General features: G+C 38.8%; 1 protein-coding gene across 3 annotated transcripts in view; it reads right to left on the reverse strand.

The window, feature by feature from the left end:
• The window catches only part of STAU2 (staufen double-stranded RNA binding protein 2), a 170,910-nt gene that overhangs the window by 106,704 nt on the left and 43,163 nt on the right, over nt 1-21,043 (reverse strand). For all 3 annotated transcript variants that reach the window (XM_036378678.2, XM_054516234.1, XM_036378679.2), the window contains exons 6-8: nt 11,961-12,120; nt 8,317-8,424; nt 2,077-2,289 (exon numbers count right to left, since the gene is read on the reverse strand). In XM_036378678.2, the coding sequence (XP_036234571.1) occupies nt 2,077-2,289; nt 8,317-8,424; nt 11,961-12,120 (481 nt within the window). The remainder of the gene's footprint in view (nt 1-2,076; nt 2,290-8,316; nt 8,425-11,960; nt 12,121-21,043) is intronic.

Genomic DNA, 21,043 nt, shown 5'->3' on the forward strand with positions numbered 1-21,043 from the left:
GGATTTACACAGGGACAAAAACCATTTGCCATACATAAAGATGCTTCCTCTTCCAGCCTTCCTGCTTTCCTTCTCAGCACTCCAGACCTTCCATCCTACACTGCAACTTGCAACTAAAGGTGCAGAGGGTTTTACTCTGTGTGTCATACGAATTTACCCTAGAATTATTGCTTATGGTGAACCACCCATAAAGTATTTCAGATTAACAGGCAATAATCCTCACCATAACATGTCCAAAAGTATGGTTTGTGGGGGAATTGATCTCATGCCAGGGAAACATAAGGACTGACAGTGGTCTGTCCAAGATTATACAGACAAGGGGAAAACTACAGTCCTTGAAACCTCTCTAGCTCTGAAATTCTTTTAATGAATTATTGCTCACACAGCAAATGCTCTTTCAAAGCACATAGCTACGAAAATATTTGTTGGTAGATTTTAAGAAGAAATTAAGACCCACAAAAATTTATCTGAAGTCATACTTAACTGATTTATATAGGATAACATAAAGAATGCACTTGCAAATGTAAATGGCATTTGAATGTAAAATTGTTATTATGTTATGAAGCTATTTCCCTTTTATGAAACCATTTGCAGGCTAAGAGAAGATGAGCACTCATGCTTGCTTGAGCTTCTCAAATAACAAACAAGTGTTCAGGAAACTGAAGAAATGATCAGCAAAGACCAGAGAAGGATATTATATTTAGAAAGCTGTGCAGCAAATCCTACATAGTGTAACTGCTGAAGTAGTTAGAGAAGATGTAGGTGAAAGAGCTAAGACAATGTCATACACAAGGGCAGCTGTGTGGGCAAGAAGCCAGGCAGAGACAAAATGCAGAGCAGGCTAAATAAAGAGCAGGCCACAAGATACAGCCTCATAAATATATATGCAAATAAAAAGAAGTTTTTGTTGCCACTTTTTTTGATGCTCAAAACACATGCAAGTTAAATTGAAAGAAATGGGCACATTGAAAGCATTTCAGAAGTTTGGATATTCAAAAAATAAAAACCATCTACATATTCAGCTTATTTTGACAATTAATGTCCCTTTCTAACAAGGCCAACTGTGTACTATTAAATTTAAGTTTGTAATGGCAAATGGTATATGGTAATATAAGAAATCTTTTCATTATTATACCCTTAGCCTCTTTCTTGAGAAAAACTTTCCAAGATGTTTGGTGAAAGCCAAAGCCAAAAGACTTTTCCAATCTTCCAGCTTTAAAGCTGCATTAATGCTGATGGTTTTCTATTAAATCATTTTCCTGCCCACTTTTTCATATAAGTTTCTGAGAATTAGATCTGCAGGATTTTAATAGGAGACAGGTATCTAATTAATCTAGGTTTTCCTGAAAAATCACCTATTCTGTATTGAAGGCAAATGAAAAGAGGAAGGTGACGAATAAGTCTTTTGTACATTTTCCAAATCCAGTTTTTCATTCTCTTAAGTACTTGCTTATTTTTAAGTGGTTTTCTGGTGGCTGCTCTTTCAGAACTCTGCACTTTGTAGCCTGAGTGTACAGATTTCTAATGGTCAAGAAATCTGTATATAGTTTCTTCATATGTATATGAAGTATATATATGAAGTATATACTTCATATACTTCTTATATGAAGTATAATCTTCATACTTTCAGTAAAGTATTGAAACACTAAACTATCACCCCATTAGTTTCATTTTTCATGTATCTCTCTCCCTCTTCAAACTGGGGAGGGGAGAGAGCGCAGGGAGAGAACCACTACGTACGCCAGAAGGGATTCTCTGAGGAGATGATACTAAAACTTCACATGGCTGGACAGAGCTGCTTAGAGAGCTTGATCCTCCACTGGACCTGAACCAAACCCTTGAAGACCTCAGTGATGTGAGCTATTTACAAGCCATTCTGTTTGAGAATCGCACAGCATTCTCAGGATTTAAAAAAAGCCCAGGCATACTAGCACAAGCAAACAAGTAACAATATTGACAGTAACAAGTAACTGTAACAATATTGACAGAAAATGACAAATAAGCCTTTCTTGATTTTAAATCTGACTGTTACTTTCTGAGCAAACATTCTTAATTGTCTCAAAGGTAGACACATACCTTCAATATTGTTTTTGGACGCTTTTTAAAGTAAAGTTTTGGCTTTTCAATCACAGGAAGAGGAGGAAGTTTCTTAAGTTCTTGTAGTACAGCCATTGCAGCACGTTTCTTTGAGAGTTTCTTACTGTTGCCTTCTCCTTCTGCAGTGAATTCTCCTACTGTAACTCGTGTAACAAAGCTCTTCATGTGAGGAGGTCCACTTTCTTTAATCACCTTTTAAGAGAAAGTAACACTGAGTCAAAGCACCCTACAAGAAAATACCCTAATGTTTGTTATCTTTGCAATGAACTTATTACTAGTCCAGTTTTCCTGCTAACTGAAGGCATTAGAGTGGTTTCCGTAGAATTGGGACAAGTATTAATGAGAGTGCAAGGTTTGAGGACAGAAAATTAAGACTAGTTGGATAAAGCAAATTTAACCATCATATTCAGTGTTTCACAGAAAATAAGAGTAGACCTACATTTTTAAAGATTTATAGAATAACACACTATACAACAATTTTGCATATTTAGACCAAGGCTGATAGTTTTTTCATTGCAAGATGCTTCACATACTAAAGCAATTAAACCCATGAAGGTCTACCAGGCTTTGACTATTTCTTTATAAAAAACATATTCAAAACTGTATTAATTTGGCATTACCTCAACCTGTTTGTCATTTTTTTCTATTCTCATCAAACCATTGGACGTTCATAGTCCCAAACTTCAGTCTCAATAGGTGCAGGCTGGATGCCTGCTCTCAACTCTTGCCTTGCCAGATTACACAGCTCAGAGCAATATCCCATACATTTGAAAGGCTGACACATTCTTGCCTCCATGACTCTCAGCTGTCCCTCCCATCAGTACTGAAAAGAATTACCAGAAGAGCCACCATAACTCACACAAAAGCCAAACATTTCTCAAAAAAATTCATTTATTCATTCCCTTCCAAACACATTTAGTACAACAAAATAAGAAAACCCATTTGAAGTACTTCACTACAAGTTATAGTAATATGGAAAGAAATTAAGTTCTGAATGCTGTACCTTCCTGTAGTTGTTTTTCTGTCTTCAGTTTTACATACATACATACATCCATATACCCATACACACACACACATCTCCCTTCAGAAGGCTGATGCTAGGATGTGTTCACCCCCAAATCAGAGCACTGCAAGTGCTAGGGCAGCCATCCATCATTTGTGTATGCATGCACCATTTACTGGTCTGGACAATGTCTATCAGGAATTAAGAGACCTCATTTGGGAAAAGGTTCAGTTATTTTGTTTGATGGGCGGAAGCAGCTACCTAATTTAATCTTTGTTATAGGTAATATGTATAAGGAGACATTAGAGTATCTGACAGACATCTCTTTATAATATCTTAAAAATCAATATAAATACAAATTTTTTTTCATTTGATGGAATTATATCAAACCATTTGTTGAAGAAGAGTAATGTCTTTTTAGCTTGAGGAGGGAGGGGAATGGGAGCTGAGGTAAAGGTACCAGGGCCTTCTTGGTGTAATAACTATAGTTTTAATGTGCTCAAACCTTCAATTTCAACATTATTACAACATGTTTTGTATTAAAGTTCTTTTTATCAAGGTCATGTCCCTTGCATTATTTAGTTTTGCTGTTGCACTGTAATGAGGTCTCCTTAGGCTTGTTTTCCTTTTTTAAGTTCTCTTTTGTGGCAGCTTCACCCAGCAAATACAATTACCACAGCATATATCAATTAAAAGACACAAAATTAAAATTAACAGACAACTTTGGCCCACTTTCCCAGAATAAAATGACATCTATGCCAGGATGGGATTTTTCTGTTTTAATCAAGGAGTGTTCCCACTCTAAGATTCCAGGTATTAATTTCAGAAGTGTTTTCAACACTGCCTCTCTTTGAAGTTGCCCACTAAAGCTTGACCACACGAGAAGGCAGCAGTGCTTTCAATGCACTGAGCCCTGCTGAGCCCCAGGATGCTGCAGTGCCTGCACAGGAGCTGGGATGAGCCCAGTGCCAGCATCTCCTGCTCTCAGACACAGTCCGGCATCGTGTCCATGCTGAGCACCTTCATCACACTGCAGCATTCCCACTCGATTTTACAGCACCTCAAACCATCCCTGTACTTGGTTATCCAAGTATTACAACATGCTTGCTGTAAAACATAGCTAAATTAACCTTACTAAGGTCCTTAATCTTTCTGTGGTTCTACTAATACTGTTATATAGGTGTTTGTCTTTACATGCAATATAATGTATTAATAAAATATACAGGAATGTCTCTACTGACCAGATGAAAAAGGAAAAAATAACTTGGTTAAGAAATATAATTGCTGAGTTCCTAAAATATTAGTTTATATAAGTTTTCTCATATGTATATAAATGCACACAAATATATATATATATATAAGAGAAAGAATGTTAATACAAAACCAGATTATATTTTCATATACACAAAAACATATTTCTCAATATAAAACTAATGCATTCTGGTGTGGTTTTCATCTTTTAAATTTTAAGTATGTGACACAAGGTAAATAATTGACTGGAAAACATTAAAAACTGTATCTTTGTTAGTGTGTAAATGGAAAAAAGTCTGTGTTGTCAATGGAATGAACCCCATAGGATTCAGATGGGATCTGGATCAAGCTAAACATCCAAATTTGGTAATTAAGCAAAAAAATATTTACCTAACAACATTTTTGGTTAACCCCAGATTTCAGATCTTTTTACTCCATATGATTTCAAACAGTTGTGCTATGAGCCTTGGGACAGAAAACACTAAAAAAGAAATTCAACCTTTGCTATCTAAGAACACTATACACATTAGGACATTAACCTATTTCCTCAGTTGAAAGATACAACCTGTGGACCTAATCATGGCTAATTTAAAGCTGAGAATTTGATTAAGGATGACAGTTCAATACACTTTTCTTTTTCTGTTCCATGTATTTAAAGAATAATTACAACAAGAGAAAACACACGGGGCCAAAACACATCTAAGGTCAAGTTACATCAAGAATGAATTTGGCTCAACTTAATGAATCATGCTGACAAATGAAAAACAGAAGTATGATTACAGTGAAAGAGTAACACTGCTTTAATTATTAATAAGATGCCAGGTAGAAAATGCAAAAGATTAGGGCAAGATTAAATGGAAATTAAACTCCCCCCAAAACTAGAGGAGACAGAAATCAGATCAAAAAACCCATGTCACCGACATCTATGAATACATGATTATTTATAAGATATTAAAATATCAATATATTTCCAGGAGCTTGTGCAGGTAGACACACTAGATTTTCCCAGCTACAAAGGAAAAAAAAATTAAAAAAAAGAAAAAAGGAAAAGTCTGAATGTCAAAGTGTAAAAACTGCAGTGAGAAGGGTGACCATTCTGCAAAACCCAAATGAGAGTTACTCAGTAGTCAGCCCTCCAAAGCTTTAATCCCCAGGACAGCAGAAGCCAGATAGGTGTGAAACTTCCTGCTGAGAACTATTCTCCCAGAGTCTGCAATTTGGCCTGTCCCTGGTTCAAAATGCAGAATCTCTGATAATTCTCTGCAGAATCTTACTGTGGTAAGACTGGGACTTAAGAACACTTTCCAGCAGAACACTGGACAGGGATGGAGGGGCAGAAAATTGCTTGTTTAGGCACTCTATGCCCTCACTCCTGATACTGAGAATGAAAAAAGCATTATTATATTTGCTAGTCTAAAGAAATAACACTGCAATACAAAGAAAAATATTGAAAATAAAATGGCAATCTGAAACACCCCATTGTGTTCTAATATCTGAAGCTGTTGACCTCAGTTATGTTTTCTAGGCTCATCTATCCCTTACTGACCAATAAGGAATAAAAACCATCTACTGAAACAAAACAAAACTACAACGAAAAAAAAAAAAAAACAACAAAAAAACCCAAACCAAACCAAAAAAAAAAAAAACAACCAAAAACAAAACCCAAAAAACCAACAAGATTTTAGCCTACTGTCAAGGCAGAAATAAGAAGTGAACTGACCATTCCACAGCTACTCTAACAATTCCTACAGCAATCACTTTTGTAGTCATCCTTAAAAACTACTCATTGGGAACCCCACAAATGCCTAGAGCAGTTGCATTTTGACTTAAAAGTTGATGAATCTAAGTTAGCTAAGAATGCACCAGTGACAAGTATGGAGTAAAGCCTGTTCCTTGTTACAACTGAATGTTTTTATTTAACAAATTAATAGATAGAAAGTTTGTTAAAATCATCCTAAAGCTCCTAGACAATTAAAACTAGCCACATTACACAAAAGGACCGTTCACCCCTCATGCAATTCTAAGGACATGTTTACATGGAACTTAATATATATTTATGATCATTACTTTGTTGCATAACCCAGCACTGTTGGAACATTGGCTAAAGCTCTGTCAGATGAAGAAAAGGCAGATCATTTTATAGCTACCACACACAAAATAAAAGCTGGAAAAAGCTTTGATGCTTGCCTGGAATAACACAAGACCATTAGTGAATAAAATCCTATTAGAAACATCAGATCCTGGGGATTATCCATAATTGCTTAGCAGTTTTATTGAAAAGTAAGCCAGAACCAAGTTCAATCCAAACTCTATTTGAGAATGTCACCTACATTTAGATTTAAAGGCAGGAAATAACACAAAACCTGTCAGGAGAGCAAAAAACTGTCTTTTTTCAATGTTGCGAACATTCTTTGGCAAGTGACACATTAGATTTTTCCTCACAAAGTATTTCTGCCTTTACTCTCTCCTTACCAAATGCTCTCCCTTGAATAAGCTCAGCCAGGAGTGAAGAAGACATTCAAAGCACTACCCCTCTTTTCTTTACAGCTTCCAAGCTTCTCTGTGACCAGTGACCATACATCTCCTTACATTTTAGTGCATTGATTGATATAGAAATATTCCAAATATTTTAAAATGTTTAGGGTAGAAAATAATGTTTGAAAACTGAGACATTAATTATGAGCTTCCTTTTTGAAACAAAAGCATGTGTTTTCATTATGTCTGCTTGTAGCTAAGAGTTGGGTGATTGGCATGTAGTGGCAAACTGATACACCAACAGCCCCAGACACCCCAGTTTTGTCCTCTAGATTTTACATTCTCTTAATGTTCTAATTAGTCCATATCACATAGACCACATATATGAAGCATCTATGCCTTTGCTCTACCAAGGAATTCCTTAGTCATGAATAATATTCTTTGTCTTTCTTACCTACCTTCTGAGACATTTTTCAGATTTCTAAGAAGATCCAAATAGCTTATTTGACACTGGCCAATTCAGGAACAGTCAGTAAATTGCATACAGCACACTGCAAGGCATGCCACAGTTTAGGGGTTTTGATCCTTTTCACATGCAGATACATGCCTATACTTTAACAGGAAAAAGCACTGGAGAATATCACCATCACCAGTATAAGCACTATCCACTGAGTCTTTCATAAAGACTCAGTTTAAATGTAAAATAAAATGCAGAAAAATAAAATAATAAAAGGCCACTTACATTAGCATTTTCCGCATAAAAAAAAATAAAATAAAAACCAAAACAGCTTGAAAATCTAGTGCTTCCTACCACAACAGTGTTAGATTTTTACAAGGTTTTGTGAGAACTTTCTCATCAGAAAAAAATTCCTGTTAGTATCACTCACTCTCCCATAGCTGCTTCATTGATAGCACTGGAGCTATTCCAAATGCTCTTTATTACTTCAGGTAAACAAAGGTGTCAGAAGTGGGTTCATAGATAAAATCATAGGAAACAAACAAAAAAACTTGTGAAAGCTTAAGCAGAAATAGATAAGTGAAACAGAATCAGAGTGGAAGATACTCATGACTTTCTGAAGACAGCACACTGGAGGTGAATGTTTCAATTGGACCTTTTCTAGCATATGAATGCCAACAGCTAGAGCAAAGACTTTGGCTAACTCTTTTGAAGATTATTTCAAATCAGATTGAGTGTGGCTACAGATTCTAGTCCCACAGCTCTGTACAGAAAATGGTTTAACTGTCTTTCTGCCATCCGAGTGTTTGCCAACAACTATTAGATCTCTAAAAGTTCTGAAAGAGCATCTATTTTACCAGTGAAAAGTCATTGTCTTAGACTGATACAGTGACAATTTTTTTTTATAATTCCCATTAATATTAAATTAATATTTTTAATATATTGATATTATGTGTTGAGTTTTAGTGGTACCTTTTTTTAATACTTTCTTAGCAAGATAAATATGTAACACAGATAAAAATGTAACACATACCTCGAAAGTGACAGGTATATTGCGCTTCAAAGCAATTTCAAACACTACGCTGATCTCAGATTTGTTTGCATCTTTATCTTCTTCTGATTCTTTTCCTGTTTCTCCATTCTGAAAATGATGCATATATAATCATAGTACAATTCTTAGAAGATCAACAAAATACAATATCCTCCTCCTCCCATTTTCTCAAAGACTTTTGAAGTCTCCTGTCAGGCTGTAAATCAGCATTTGTACATCCATCTCAGCACCCCAGTATCAGACATCTGCTGACTGAAGCCATATATATTGTGCTTGTGCTTCATAACAAAGGAACACATACACCTTAATTTATAAATTAATTATAAACAGCCACTAAGGATGTTATTAATGACATGGATAACAATTGTCTGAGTTAACACTTGTGTCAAACATGAGGATCAAACAGATCCTTTGACCCATTTCTCAGGCTCTCTGTGGGTACCCCTTCTAAGCAAGGAGGAAATCTGTGCTTGTTGGAAAGTAGAGAAGACTGTACTTCTCTCAGAAGAAATTCAGTCAATCACCCCCACACTCTGACTGGGTCACCAGGTTACAGGTGTCCTCAGCAGGTCCAGCTGCTTAATGGCCCCTCCATCAACTTCCCTCTGGGAGTTATGACCAGTGTGAAAAGGTAGTGACAGAGAACAGCTTGCTCAACACAGAACATTATTTATTTATCCATAGGAACATAACAAACAGAGAGGCAAAGAGATAAAAAAACAAAAGACACATGAAACATTATTCTGCCTAAAATTCAGCTTTGCTTTACTCTTTAGGTAAATCTAAATTTTCTCACACAACCATTAGCACCAAGATCAGTCAGAGTTTTGCCTTTTGCAACTACTGCCTTTGGTGTTTGTCCCCAGGTCACATTTCCTTAGTTCTCAGAGGCTTCACTTCCAGCTATTTTCAAACTGCAAAGCTCTGAAATACTTCAAACTGGGATCTCTCAACAACCATGTAACCTTGGCCAGGGTCCTAATTTTTTATTAGTGGAGGTAAACATCAAAGACACTTGGGCTGAATTAGGTGGATTCCTGCAGAGCTCCCATCTTACATAACAAAGTCTGATCTAAATCTTCAGCCACCAGCATAGCTACGAAATCCAGATACCACAGTTCTAAAACAACATTAAAAAAGCACTAGGTTCTTCACATTACAATGAAATTGATCCATCTTTATCTACCTTTTTTTAACTCTTAATATATTAATCTTTAAGATAACACAGGGCCAAAAATCCAGCACTCAGCTACAGCATGCAGACACGGAACACCCTTTGCCTCATGAAATTGTTGCAAAACTTTGATTCTGAAAAAAGCCATTTACATGCCTGATATTGATCTGGAGCTAAATAAAAAACAAAATATTATAAATTTTATAGAACCTCCAGAAAAAAAAAAACAACAAAAAAAACCAAAAAACAGGTGCTGTGCAAATAACAAGGGTAGTTACAATGAAATTATGTAGGACCTCTAGCTCATTTCAGATAATGAAATTAAAGTACCACTGAAATGAAGAATGTAGATCATTACTTACAGGACAAGCAAAGCATTGATTAGTTTCACTGAGAAAGATTAGCAGAGTTAAAACAACAATATTTAAAAGTAAAAAAAAATTGGGGATATAAAGAATGGGATGCTACTATTCTGTAAAAAACCTTAGTTAGAATATTACTTGATATTGTATTCAATTAAGTTTGTGCTTTATAAAGGATACTAATAATCTAAAAAGCTGGCAAAAAATAGCCCAGAGAACAAACTACTGATTAGAAAAAAATAACTTTGCACTGACACACTGTGAAAACAATCAGTTCTACAGAAAATTCAAAAATACTTAAGAATAATCTCTAAATATATATGTGGGAGAGATTTTTGATATATGTTGGTTACATTTAGCAAACATAAGAAAACACCAATCAAATAGAAAATTAAGCTAAATTAATTCTAAAAGAAATACCTCACGAATTATCTTTGAAAATGAGAATAATCAAACAGTGGCATAATTTACATTAAATGATATAATGCCCACTGGACTGTCAGCAAGCCTTCAAGTCAAGAATGTTTAGGTTTTCTAGCTGTACTCTAGTTTAACCAGATATGTATAGTCTAAACTAGAAACTATAGTTTAAATTTTCATGATCAATACAAACACATCTGTCCAGAAAAATCCCTCATTGTCCCTTCTGCCCCTACAATTTAACACCCTGCATATTTTTTCCACCAAACATAGTAGAGAACCTAACAGTGAGTGGAGAAAAGGAAGGATCAAGGTTCAGACATTAGTAATGAGCAATACAGTTTCAAGCCTTAGGAAGATAAAATATGTTCAGGAGTGTCTCAGACACTTTGGATTTAAATTTGATCCTCATTCCCACAACTGACACTTCAATTGTAAGGCCTTTCTTAGCCTCACATCTATGAGACAGCAGAGGTGCTTTGGCAGACACACAATAGCTCTTTGTGAAAGCACATTCACCAGCAGCCCTGCCCTGTTGGCTGATTGCTTCTTGCTTCTGCTCACCTTATGCTCTTCTACACATTTGCCCAATTAGGTATTAAGGTGGAAATACTCCTTTTCAGTGGTTTAATATGGATAAAAGTTTATCCTTTATTAAGTTTTTTCTAATAAAAGGAAAAACATGACAGCTTGAAATGGAAGAAGAATACACAGAAGGCTGTGTTAAGGATGGCCATGAAGGCCAAAAGACAGACTAAGTAAGTAACTACTGTGCTATATTCCATGGATCCCATTCCAGTCAAGTTCACTGAGTTACTAATGGGATTACTAGATGGGTCCCAGCAGGTCTGTCCTTGCTCCCTCAGCAGCACACTGTCAGGGAGTGGGGAAGAAAGAGGCTCAACCTCATAATGGAATTGAGGCCAGCCAGAGTATGATGTGCACTGGCTCTGATCCATGCCCAATGTTTGAGGAGCAATGAATCAGTCATCTTCCACAGATAATCAAGCTGGCCAGTTTTGCCGAAGGAAATAGAGTTTTACTAAGATGGACCATGTCCCATGGTGAAAGCACACCCCACCACTGCATGGTGCCCTGTGTGCACTTCTCATGGGCAGCAGCAAGGAGGAGCCTGAACCCTGGCACCAAGAAGCCCTTAAACACTATTTCAATCAATCTCCAGTACTCTAGAGAGCTACACTCAGCTTTACACAGTGCAACACTTTGTATTCTCTCCATCATGATCTCAGCAAAGTGTGACCTCCAGCCTTCTCCAGCCACCTACAGCTCTAACCCATGAAGTGACAGAGGTGTTGTTCATGACTAACCTGCAACCAGTGCCCCTTAACCTCAGCATAATCAAGCAACAGAGATTTACTTGACTGAGGATTCAATTTAGTCTCCTGCAAACACACACCTGCTGTTGAGAACCCACAGTATCCCAAGTGGTCTTCAGCTGCTCCCAGAGGTCTTGCAAGTACTTGGCTTCTTTGACTGGGAAATGTTATTATATTTTTGCTTTTAATTTATTTAATTATTCTGAGAATAATTTTTCTGTTCAGTATTTTTTAAAATATGATACAACATTTTAATTTTTGGGCAGCAATATATGCTGCTTAAAGACATAGCAAGCAAGTTATTAAAAAGAAAAAGTTTCCTGAAGCACAGACCTGAGGTAATTTTTCTGGAATAGGCTCATTCTGAAGAGCTTGAAGGGCCTTCATTGCAGCATTATGTCTAGCAGCTTGACGAGTCTTTCCTTCACCAAAAAACTCACTGTTGCCAACAGTTAACTGGACATAGAAAATTTTAGGCACTGGGCAGTGATACCTGGAAGGAAGTCATGAAAAGAAAACAACAATACAAGTTAGGAATTTTACCCATCCATTTTATGTAAAATAGAGTAGTATTTGGGGATAAAACATTATCTTTTCTCCCAGAATAAGACCCAGGATTCAAATGCACGGACTGTTCTCAGCAAGGCAGTTGGTAACTCTGACAGCAGCTCCTATGCACAAACCAGCTCTTCACCTACATTTGTGGAGCTCTGCAATGACCTCTACTGTTTATCAGCCCAACAGCCTAGCCCTGCTCTCCTCTTGGTTTGAGTCTTGAGAAGATGAAATTCTCTCTCACCTAAGGAGAATCCAAAACTCCAGTGGAAGCCCTGCTTGGGAGACAACTCCTGTCCCATAGAGTTGCATGGAGGAAGTGGCATGGAGGAAGAAGGACTGTGAGGTTGTTCATATGACACCTGTCATCATAGCTCAGCTCTAAGGGACAGCAAAGTCAGATGACAGAGAATACACCTAGCAGAAATGGATCCTCACTTGACAAATAACTTTTTCATATTTTACAGCAATGTAAGAAAGCCCAGGATTCCAGGACTCCAAAAGCATGGACAAAAGCAAGTTCCATCAAAACAAAACTAGATTGAATCAACCCAGATTCAATCAAACACAATACTCTATTTTCCTTATTCCTCTTAAAGGATCCTTTTTAAAGTGTGCTCTCTCTACTTTCATCTGTGCACATGGATGACAACTTTTTAATATTACAACTTTCTGAATTTTCATTAATAAATGTAACCCAGTCATTCCAACTGTAAAACAAAATACAAAGTTAACCAGAGAGCAGCACACTTCAGAAGCAGACGAGTGTGAGTAGGTACTCTGGCCTCAATGTCCCTAAACTTTGTGCCTAACTCTAAAACTACATTTATATGGAAAGAACCAAGCATAACAATGGCTCAAATATACCTCTGGCTATAGGACCTTGGAGGAATGAGCTAAGTTGCCTCTATGACATGCAAAAAGAGGGCATTTACTTTGCTTTCTTGTTTACAGTTTAACACTGTTTATAGTTTAACACATTTATTGAGAATTATTAAGGCCTGGAAATACTTTTGCTTATGTAACATTTTCATAAAATTATATAACTCCAGCTGGAAAGGCTTCTGGAGATTATCTGGTCCAAAGCAGCATCCAGAACATGGTCAAGATCTGAAGTTACACTGTCTTGTCCAAGGTATTGTGGAGGTCTCCAAGGATGAAGATTCCACAACATCTCTGGATGACCTGTTCTAGTGTCAGACCACACTTTCTGGAAAACTATTACAAAGTTCCTACATGCCTAATGGAATTCAAACACTTGGCACTGATATTGTTGCAGATTTGCAGATGGAGCAAAACTTCCTGCCAATGCCAAAAATTACCAGCTTCCATCTCTTGGCATCACAGGACTCCCTCCCAGTTTCCCAGCCCAATAAGCAGTGACTCTCCCTGCTCCTCCTTTGGTATGGCTGGGAATTCATGCTCTTGTACTTGCAGGGTCTTAGAGAGGATCCAAGTGATCTCTCACTCATTTGATCTAGTGATATCAGTAGTTTGTTGACATCTTCCTGCATCTTCTTTGGTAACACAAATCCTCTGACATGGCACACCTCCTGCAGACAAGACCACTGTCTGTACAGCCTGGCTAGAGCTCTGGAGCTAGCTCTGACTCAAGGTCTCTGATGTAACAGGAGAGCTGCTCCAGATGGTGCTAGGAACTGTGCCAGGTAGTGCATCACCAGCACTGCTGAGCACAACCCCATCCTCAGCAGAGTTTCCAACTCCCTTCTGCATCTTCTGCTGTGCCTGCTGGCTCTCTCTGGGAGCAGTGCTCTGGGCCCTGCACTTACATGTGTTCTTCCCCAGTACCTGCTGAGAGGGTGCTTGACCCTCTCTAATCAGATGACTGGAAGGAAAGTTCAATGCAGCTTTTGACCAGGAGCAGCTGACAGAGCTTACTGGCAGCTGCTAGAGCTTACCAGAAGCCACAGCCTCCTGCAGTTCTCTTTTCCCTGCAGCAACAGGTACTCTCAAGTTCCTTGAAGAGTTCCAGGAATCTTCCCACCATCCCAGAAGATGCAGGACTGGAAATGGCTGCATGTGTTGGCTGCTACTTAGCACAAGACAAGCTGTGTAATGCAAAAGCAGTAGGCACCTTGATAGCATGTCCCACCTCATTACTTCACAATCCTCTTTAAAGAGGAAAAAATGAGGTAGTGCTGTTAGCAACTACCTGGATTTAGGGAAAATACAATATCCATCAGAAGTTCCTGTTTCCTGTTGAGTTACTAGACCTACCTTTCTCCTCACTGCCTGCAAAGGAGGAAAGCACATGAACTTAATCCACTTTATAAACTCAAATCCCACAACAAGCCTTCTCTTTTTCCCTCTCCCCTCCCCACCTTTTCATTTAAAGAGTGTTTAGGGAGCTATTTATGTGATAATAAGGAAAAATGATATTCAGCCTGTGGCTCTAGAGCCTCATGCAGCTCTTTGGCATCGCCAGAATGATTAGGCTTTTACATGGTTTTGATTAAATTTTTCTTGCTCTCCTTGGCCTCAAGCAGAGTTGTAACACAGCACTGATAATATGAGCATTGCCAGGAAAGTGCAAAGGAACACCTGAAATCCTCAGAAAATGAACAAAATCTGTGAGGCTACTGGCTTCTCTACAACAAGGAGCATGTCAAAGGAAACAACATCCTCCTCTTTTCAGTGAGGACAAACACTGTATTAACAAAAGCCTCAAAAGTAAACATATTATTACAGTCTGAAATTACAGTGTGACAATTAAACTGATTTTTAATAATGAATGTTTCTGCACCCTGAAGATGTACATTCATGTAAAGAACAAGCCCAGGCAAAGGCAAAATGCTGTATCTGCCACTGATCATTAACAACCTTCCTAGTATACTACATATGAGTTATCAGAAAGGGCTGAAAGCTTTAGCAATCTTTGGAATATTTATATAGAATTTAGTGATTATTCTGCAATAATGTATCAGCACAATATTTTCCATCAGAAGAACATCTACTCATCAGCTCAGTCCTCTGTCACTCTGTTCTGCCACAGAACTGAAAGAATCAGGATTTCAAACAGTAACACCTCACATATGGACTCATTAGGTCTCTAAAAGTTTTTAAATTATCTTCATTTAGAAAATATGCATCTTCCTGCATTCTACATGGCAGCTACAAATGCTAGGGTTTTCCTTGGAGAAAATGCTTATGTAAAAGAGATTTGCAGATGATGCTGGCATACTCCTCAGAACATAAGCTGACCAACACAGCCAAATGAAAGAAGATTGTAAGACTAGAAGACAACAAAATGGCATGTGAAATGATACATTCAGTTGGAAGAAAACAAAGTGTGATAACAGGTAATACACAATCAGTCACATATAACCTATAAAAACAAGTTCATTTTCATCTGGCTGTTCTGGACATTTGAGATTCTTAAAAAGATTCTTCAAATAAGAGGTCTGGAAAGCAGGTTCCCTTTATTCCCTTTAAGTTCACAGCATCTAAAATCTACTTTTTAGCTAATGCCACTAGAATAGTCAACCTGAAAAAGGATATTTGCTCTATGAATGTGACCTTGATGTCAAGTTTCAGCAATAAGTAAATATTTACAACTAGTTATAAACCCCTAAAAATAGGGGTTCATAACAGAAATGCTGACAGACCTCAACTAAGTTGGTGTGAGTGGGCGCCACTATAATTAAATAAATCACCAAGGTCTGCTGACAATTAGAAAACTCATTTTGGTTTGCCACAGAGACAAACAAAAATTCTGTTCATTATAATTTTACTGGAATATGATGTCATAACATGTAAGCATACTGAAACAATCTGCTGCTTTTCTAGCCAAAATATTAATTGCATACTAAGGAGCCCTTGGGGCCTCTTCCTTTTTGGCCATCAAATCCACACACACAAAGACAAATAAAGTATTAGTACATACGTTATGTGTTCATACTGCATTTCCTGCATTTCTCTGGATTCCTCAGTGGCATAAATGGTTTTGATAAATATTGTTACCTTCTTCTTAGAAAGGGAAAAAAAGCAAGTGCAAGATGCAGCTCACAGAAACCGGGAATTTTATTTAGATTTAGCCTCATACTAAAACGTCAGTGAAGTTTTCTCTAATTTCTAATGGTCAACATATTCTTAAACTAAGTAAAAGAGAACAAGTAAACTCAATTACTTCCCCACTACACAAGTGTTACAGGAAGTATTACCCTATTCCCACTCCATAATATTAGCAAAGTGAAGAGGAACTGGGACCATATTTCAGCAGCCAAGATAAAGGCCACTAAAATATGAGCTACAACACAGAATGGGAAAGTCATTCTTCAGATGCCAGCTCTGTTGAAAGGGTCACTCTCTGCACTTTTTCTGTCTGGCTCCTTTTTCATAAGAACTCAATCAAGCTGGCAGCCCTGCTGGCACTGTTTAATCAGGAAAATGCTGTGAGCTTTGTGAGTGGAGGGATAGAGAGCCACAGACCATGCAGGGGAGTAGGAAAGAGCATTTGCTTGAACAACTTTTTCTCTGCAACATTTGAAATTTCTCTAGGGGAGCAAGTTGCTTAGTGCAGCTGTTCCCTGGCTATATCCTATTTTCCTAAGCAGTCCATTAGCCACGTGCATTTCTTACAGATGTGAGTTCTATGGTTTGAAGAAGGAAACATCCAGTATAGTCACTTTTGTCTCCACACAGTGAACCTTCTGGTTCTTTCAGCAGATCCACAACAACACCTGGGAACAAAGAGGCTCTCTTTTCCAAGTACCCCTTTTGAGAGCTACAGTCCATTATTCTTGAACTGTGTCTACTACAGACTAGGCTGCCTGATCAAGCAGAGTTTATAGATGAAGCCTTGTTGCTCCAGTTCCAGGAAGGATTTTGCTCACAGGCTCTTGTCCTACTGGGGGACTTTAACCACCCTGACATCTGCTGGGAAAGTAGCAGGGTGAGCTGTAGGCAATCCAGGAGACTCCTGGAATGCATGGAGGATAACTACTTCACCAGCCTGAATAAACAGAGAATTCAGGAAGAAAAAGAGAATATATCACCCCTAGAAGGAGGATCTGGTAACTTGGGAGGACTATAAAGATGTTGCAAGGTCATCTAGGGAGAAAATTAGAAGGGCCAAAGCCCAGCTAGAACTTGATTTAGACACTATACTTTAAGCTAACAAAAAAAGTTTCTATGAATACATTGGCAGCAAAAGGAATGTCTTCAGCATTTGTTAAATGTAGAGAGTAGTGATAGGGGATGAGGTAAAGGCAGAGATACCTAATGCCTTCTTTGCCTCAGTCCTTAATATCAAGACCAGCTGTCCTCAGAATACCCAGGTCCCAGAGGTAGCAGTTGGTGATGGGGAGCTGGTGAAGCCCCCGTAAATGAGGAGGAGATGGTTAGTGACCTGCTATGCTAACTAAACACCCACAAGACTATGGGCCCAGATGGGATCTACCCCAGAGTCATGGAGGAACTGGTGAATTCCAATAGATTCCCTATAATCTAAAAGCAGTTCTGGTCAACTGATGAAGTTCCAGCTGACTGGAAATTAGCAAATGTAATACCCATCTACAAGAAGGGTTGGAAGGATGATCTGGGGAACAACAGGCCTGTCAGCCTGACCTCAGTTCCAGGCAAGGTTATGAAAGAGATCATCCAGGGTGACATTGCATAGCACATACAAGACAACAAGAGGATCAAGCCCAGCCAAAATGCATTTACAAAAGGAAAGCCTTGCTTGGCCAGCCTGATCTCCTTCTATGACAAAGTGACTCACTTTAGTAGATGAGAGAAAGGCTGTGGATGTAGTCTACCCAGACTTCAGTAAAGCCTTTGACACCATTTCCTACACCATCCTCCTAGAAAAACTGTCTTCTTGCAGCATGGATGGGTGGACTCTCTGATGGTTAAAACCTGGCTGGATGGCTGGGCCCAGAGAGTTGTGGTGAATGGAGCTAAATCCAGTTGGCAGCCAGCTGCTAGTGGTGTTCTCCAAGGCACAGTTTTGGGGCTGGACCTGTTAAATCTGTGTTTAATCTCTTTACTGACGATCTGGATGTAGTGACTGAGTGCAATAAATTTTCCAATGACACTCAGCTGGGTGTGGCTCTGCTGCAGGGTAGGAAGGCTTTGCAGAGAGACCTGCACAGGCAATCAGTGGGTTAAGGATGACTGCATGAGGTTCACTAAGGCAAAGGGCCAAGTCCAGCACTCACAACTACCCCATGCAGCACTCCATGCTGCAGGAGGAGCTGCTCGGCAGAAAGGGACTTGGCAGTGCTGGTTGACAGCTGGCTGAATATGAGCTGGCTGAATCTGAGCCAGCAGAATGTCCAGGTGGCCAAGAAGGCCAATGGCATCTGTATCAATAATGTAACCAGCAGGACTAGGGAACCCCCCTGTACTCAGCATTGGTGAGGCCATACCCCAAGTACTGTGTTCAGTTTAGGGTCCCTCAGTTTGAGGAGCTGGAGCATGTCTAGTGAAGCACAACAAGGCTCATGAAAGGTCTAGAAAATGTGTCTTATGAGGAACAGCTGAGGGAGCTGGGTTTGTTTAGACTCAAGAAGAGGAAATGGCTTTAAGCTGAGACAGGGGCAATTGGGATTGGATGTTAGAAAAAAAAATTTCATGATCGGGGTGGTGAGATATTGGAATAGGTTGCCCAGGGAGGTGGTGGAGTGACCATCTCTGGAGGTGTTTAAGAGGCACTGGATGTTGTGGTTTAGTGGTATAAGAGTGGTAGTGGTGCATTGATATTGTACTTGATGATCTTAAAGGTTTCTTCCCACCTTGATGATTCTACTTTATGATTCCTGAACCAAGTAATAGACAGCCCTACCAGAGGGGATGTGATACTGGATCTGTTGGTCACCAATGCAAGCAAGCTAATGAGGGACATCAAGACTGGAGGCAGCCTGGGCTACAGTGACCAGTGAACTTGGTGTAGTTCCAGTCCTGAGGGATTATGGGTCAGGTAAAGAGTAAACTTAGGCTCCTGAATCTTAGGAAAGCTAACTTCCATATATATTCAAGGAGATACTCAATAGGGTCTCCTGTGAGACTGCCCTCAGGGACAAGAAAGCAAAACAGAGCTGGCAGATCTTTAGTGAAATCTTCCATGGAGCACAAGAGCTAGCAATTCTCAGGAACAAGAAACTGGTCAAGAAAAACAAGAGATCTGTGTGGCTGAGTAGGGAACTGCAAGTCAAACTAAAGAGAAAGAAGCAAATGCAGAGGCATGGAAACAAGGACAGGTAACCTGGAAAGAGTATAGAGATGAAGCACAGTTGTACAGGGATGGGGTGAGGCTGGAAAAAAGTGAAGCTGGAACTGAACCTGGCAAAGGATGTAAAGAATAACAAGAGGGGCATCTACAAGTATGTTAACCAGAAAAGGAAGGTCATAGAAAGTGCTCCCTGCTGAAAAACTGGTAACAACAAGAGAAGAGAAGGCTGAGGTACTCAACAACTTTTTTTGCCAGTCTTCAATGGCAACCTCTCCCACACCACCAAAGTCCCTATTGTAAGGAAAGGTCAGATTCATGACCACCTGAGGAACCTGAATGTAAACAAGTTTCTGGGACCTGATGGGCTGCAACAGAGTCCTGAGGGGAATAAGTGGATTTTGTTGCCAAGCCACTCTCCACAATATCCCGCTCTCTAAACTGGAAAGAACCACATTTGATGGACGGACTGTTAGATGGATAAGAAAGTGTTTGGACAGTGCAGCATGAATGTAGCAGTTAGTGTCCCTGTCCTGATGGACATCAGTGACAAGTGGTGTCCCTCAAGGATCTGTATTGGGACTGATGTTATTTAATATCTACATTTATAATATAGACAAAGGGATCGAGTGCACCCTCAGCCAGTTTGCACGTGACACCAAGCTGAGTGGGGAGGTTGTCACACCTGAGGGATGGGATGCCATCCAGAGGAACCTAGGCAAGTTCAATAAACAGGCCCATAGGAATCTCATGAGATTTAACAAGACCAAGTGCACAGTGCTGCACCTGGGTAGAGGTGACCCCTGTTATCAACACAGGCTGGGCGATGAACAGATTGAGAGCAGCTCTGCCAAGAAGACTGGAGGGTGCTGGTGGGTGGGCTGGACATGAGTGGGAAATTCTTTAATGGGAGGGTGGTGAGACACTGGAACAGGTTGCATGGAGCAACCTGGTCTAGTGGAAGGTGTTCCCACCCATGGCAGGGAGTTGGAACAAGATGATCTTTGAGATCCCTTCCAACTTAAACCATTCTATGATTCTATGATTAATTAGTCTGGCTGTTCCCTTCTAGCTTACTTTCACATCCTCCAAAACCATTTTTAATGTAAAGTGAGCAAGGCACACACTGTGTATGTTTTAGCCACAGACATCCCTTATTTGAATGCTGACCTCCTCCCAGCTACCTAGATGTGAATTAAAAGAAGAAAACTCATGTATACTTGTCCCAGATTATTATTCATTCGAAGGATGGTGCTAAATTATAAGTCAAATCTTTTAAAACTTTAAATGAATTTAATTAATTCTGAATTATTCAGGTTTTTTTTCTCTATTTGGTATTTGCTATGGTCATTTATGAAACCAATTTTGACCTAGTTATAGAAAATCCCTAAGCAAAAGAATGTTTAAGTGACTACGTAAGAATTGTAAAGAAAACCATGTGATGGAAACATATTATTAACAGAAAGACATTCAAAAGCATCTGTCCATTTTTTAAAAAAATAGTTAGAAAACATAACAAAGATGCTTCCCATTTTAAAACATAGAAATGTTTTCTCTATTTCAAATGAAAGAATGCAAGAAAATCCCACATTAAAGAGCCAAAATCCATGAGTTGCAGGCAACTGCATAATGTAATCCTCCTTATCTGTTAAGGTCTATTAGAAAACAAATG

This window comes from Molothrus ater, chromosome 1, assembly GCF_012460135.2.
Source record: "Molothrus ater isolate BHLD 08-10-18 breed brown headed cowbird chromosome 1, BPBGC_Mater_1.1, whole genome shotgun sequence".
Taxonomy (NCBI): Eukaryota; Metazoa; Chordata; class Aves; order Passeriformes; family Icteridae; genus Molothrus; species Molothrus ater.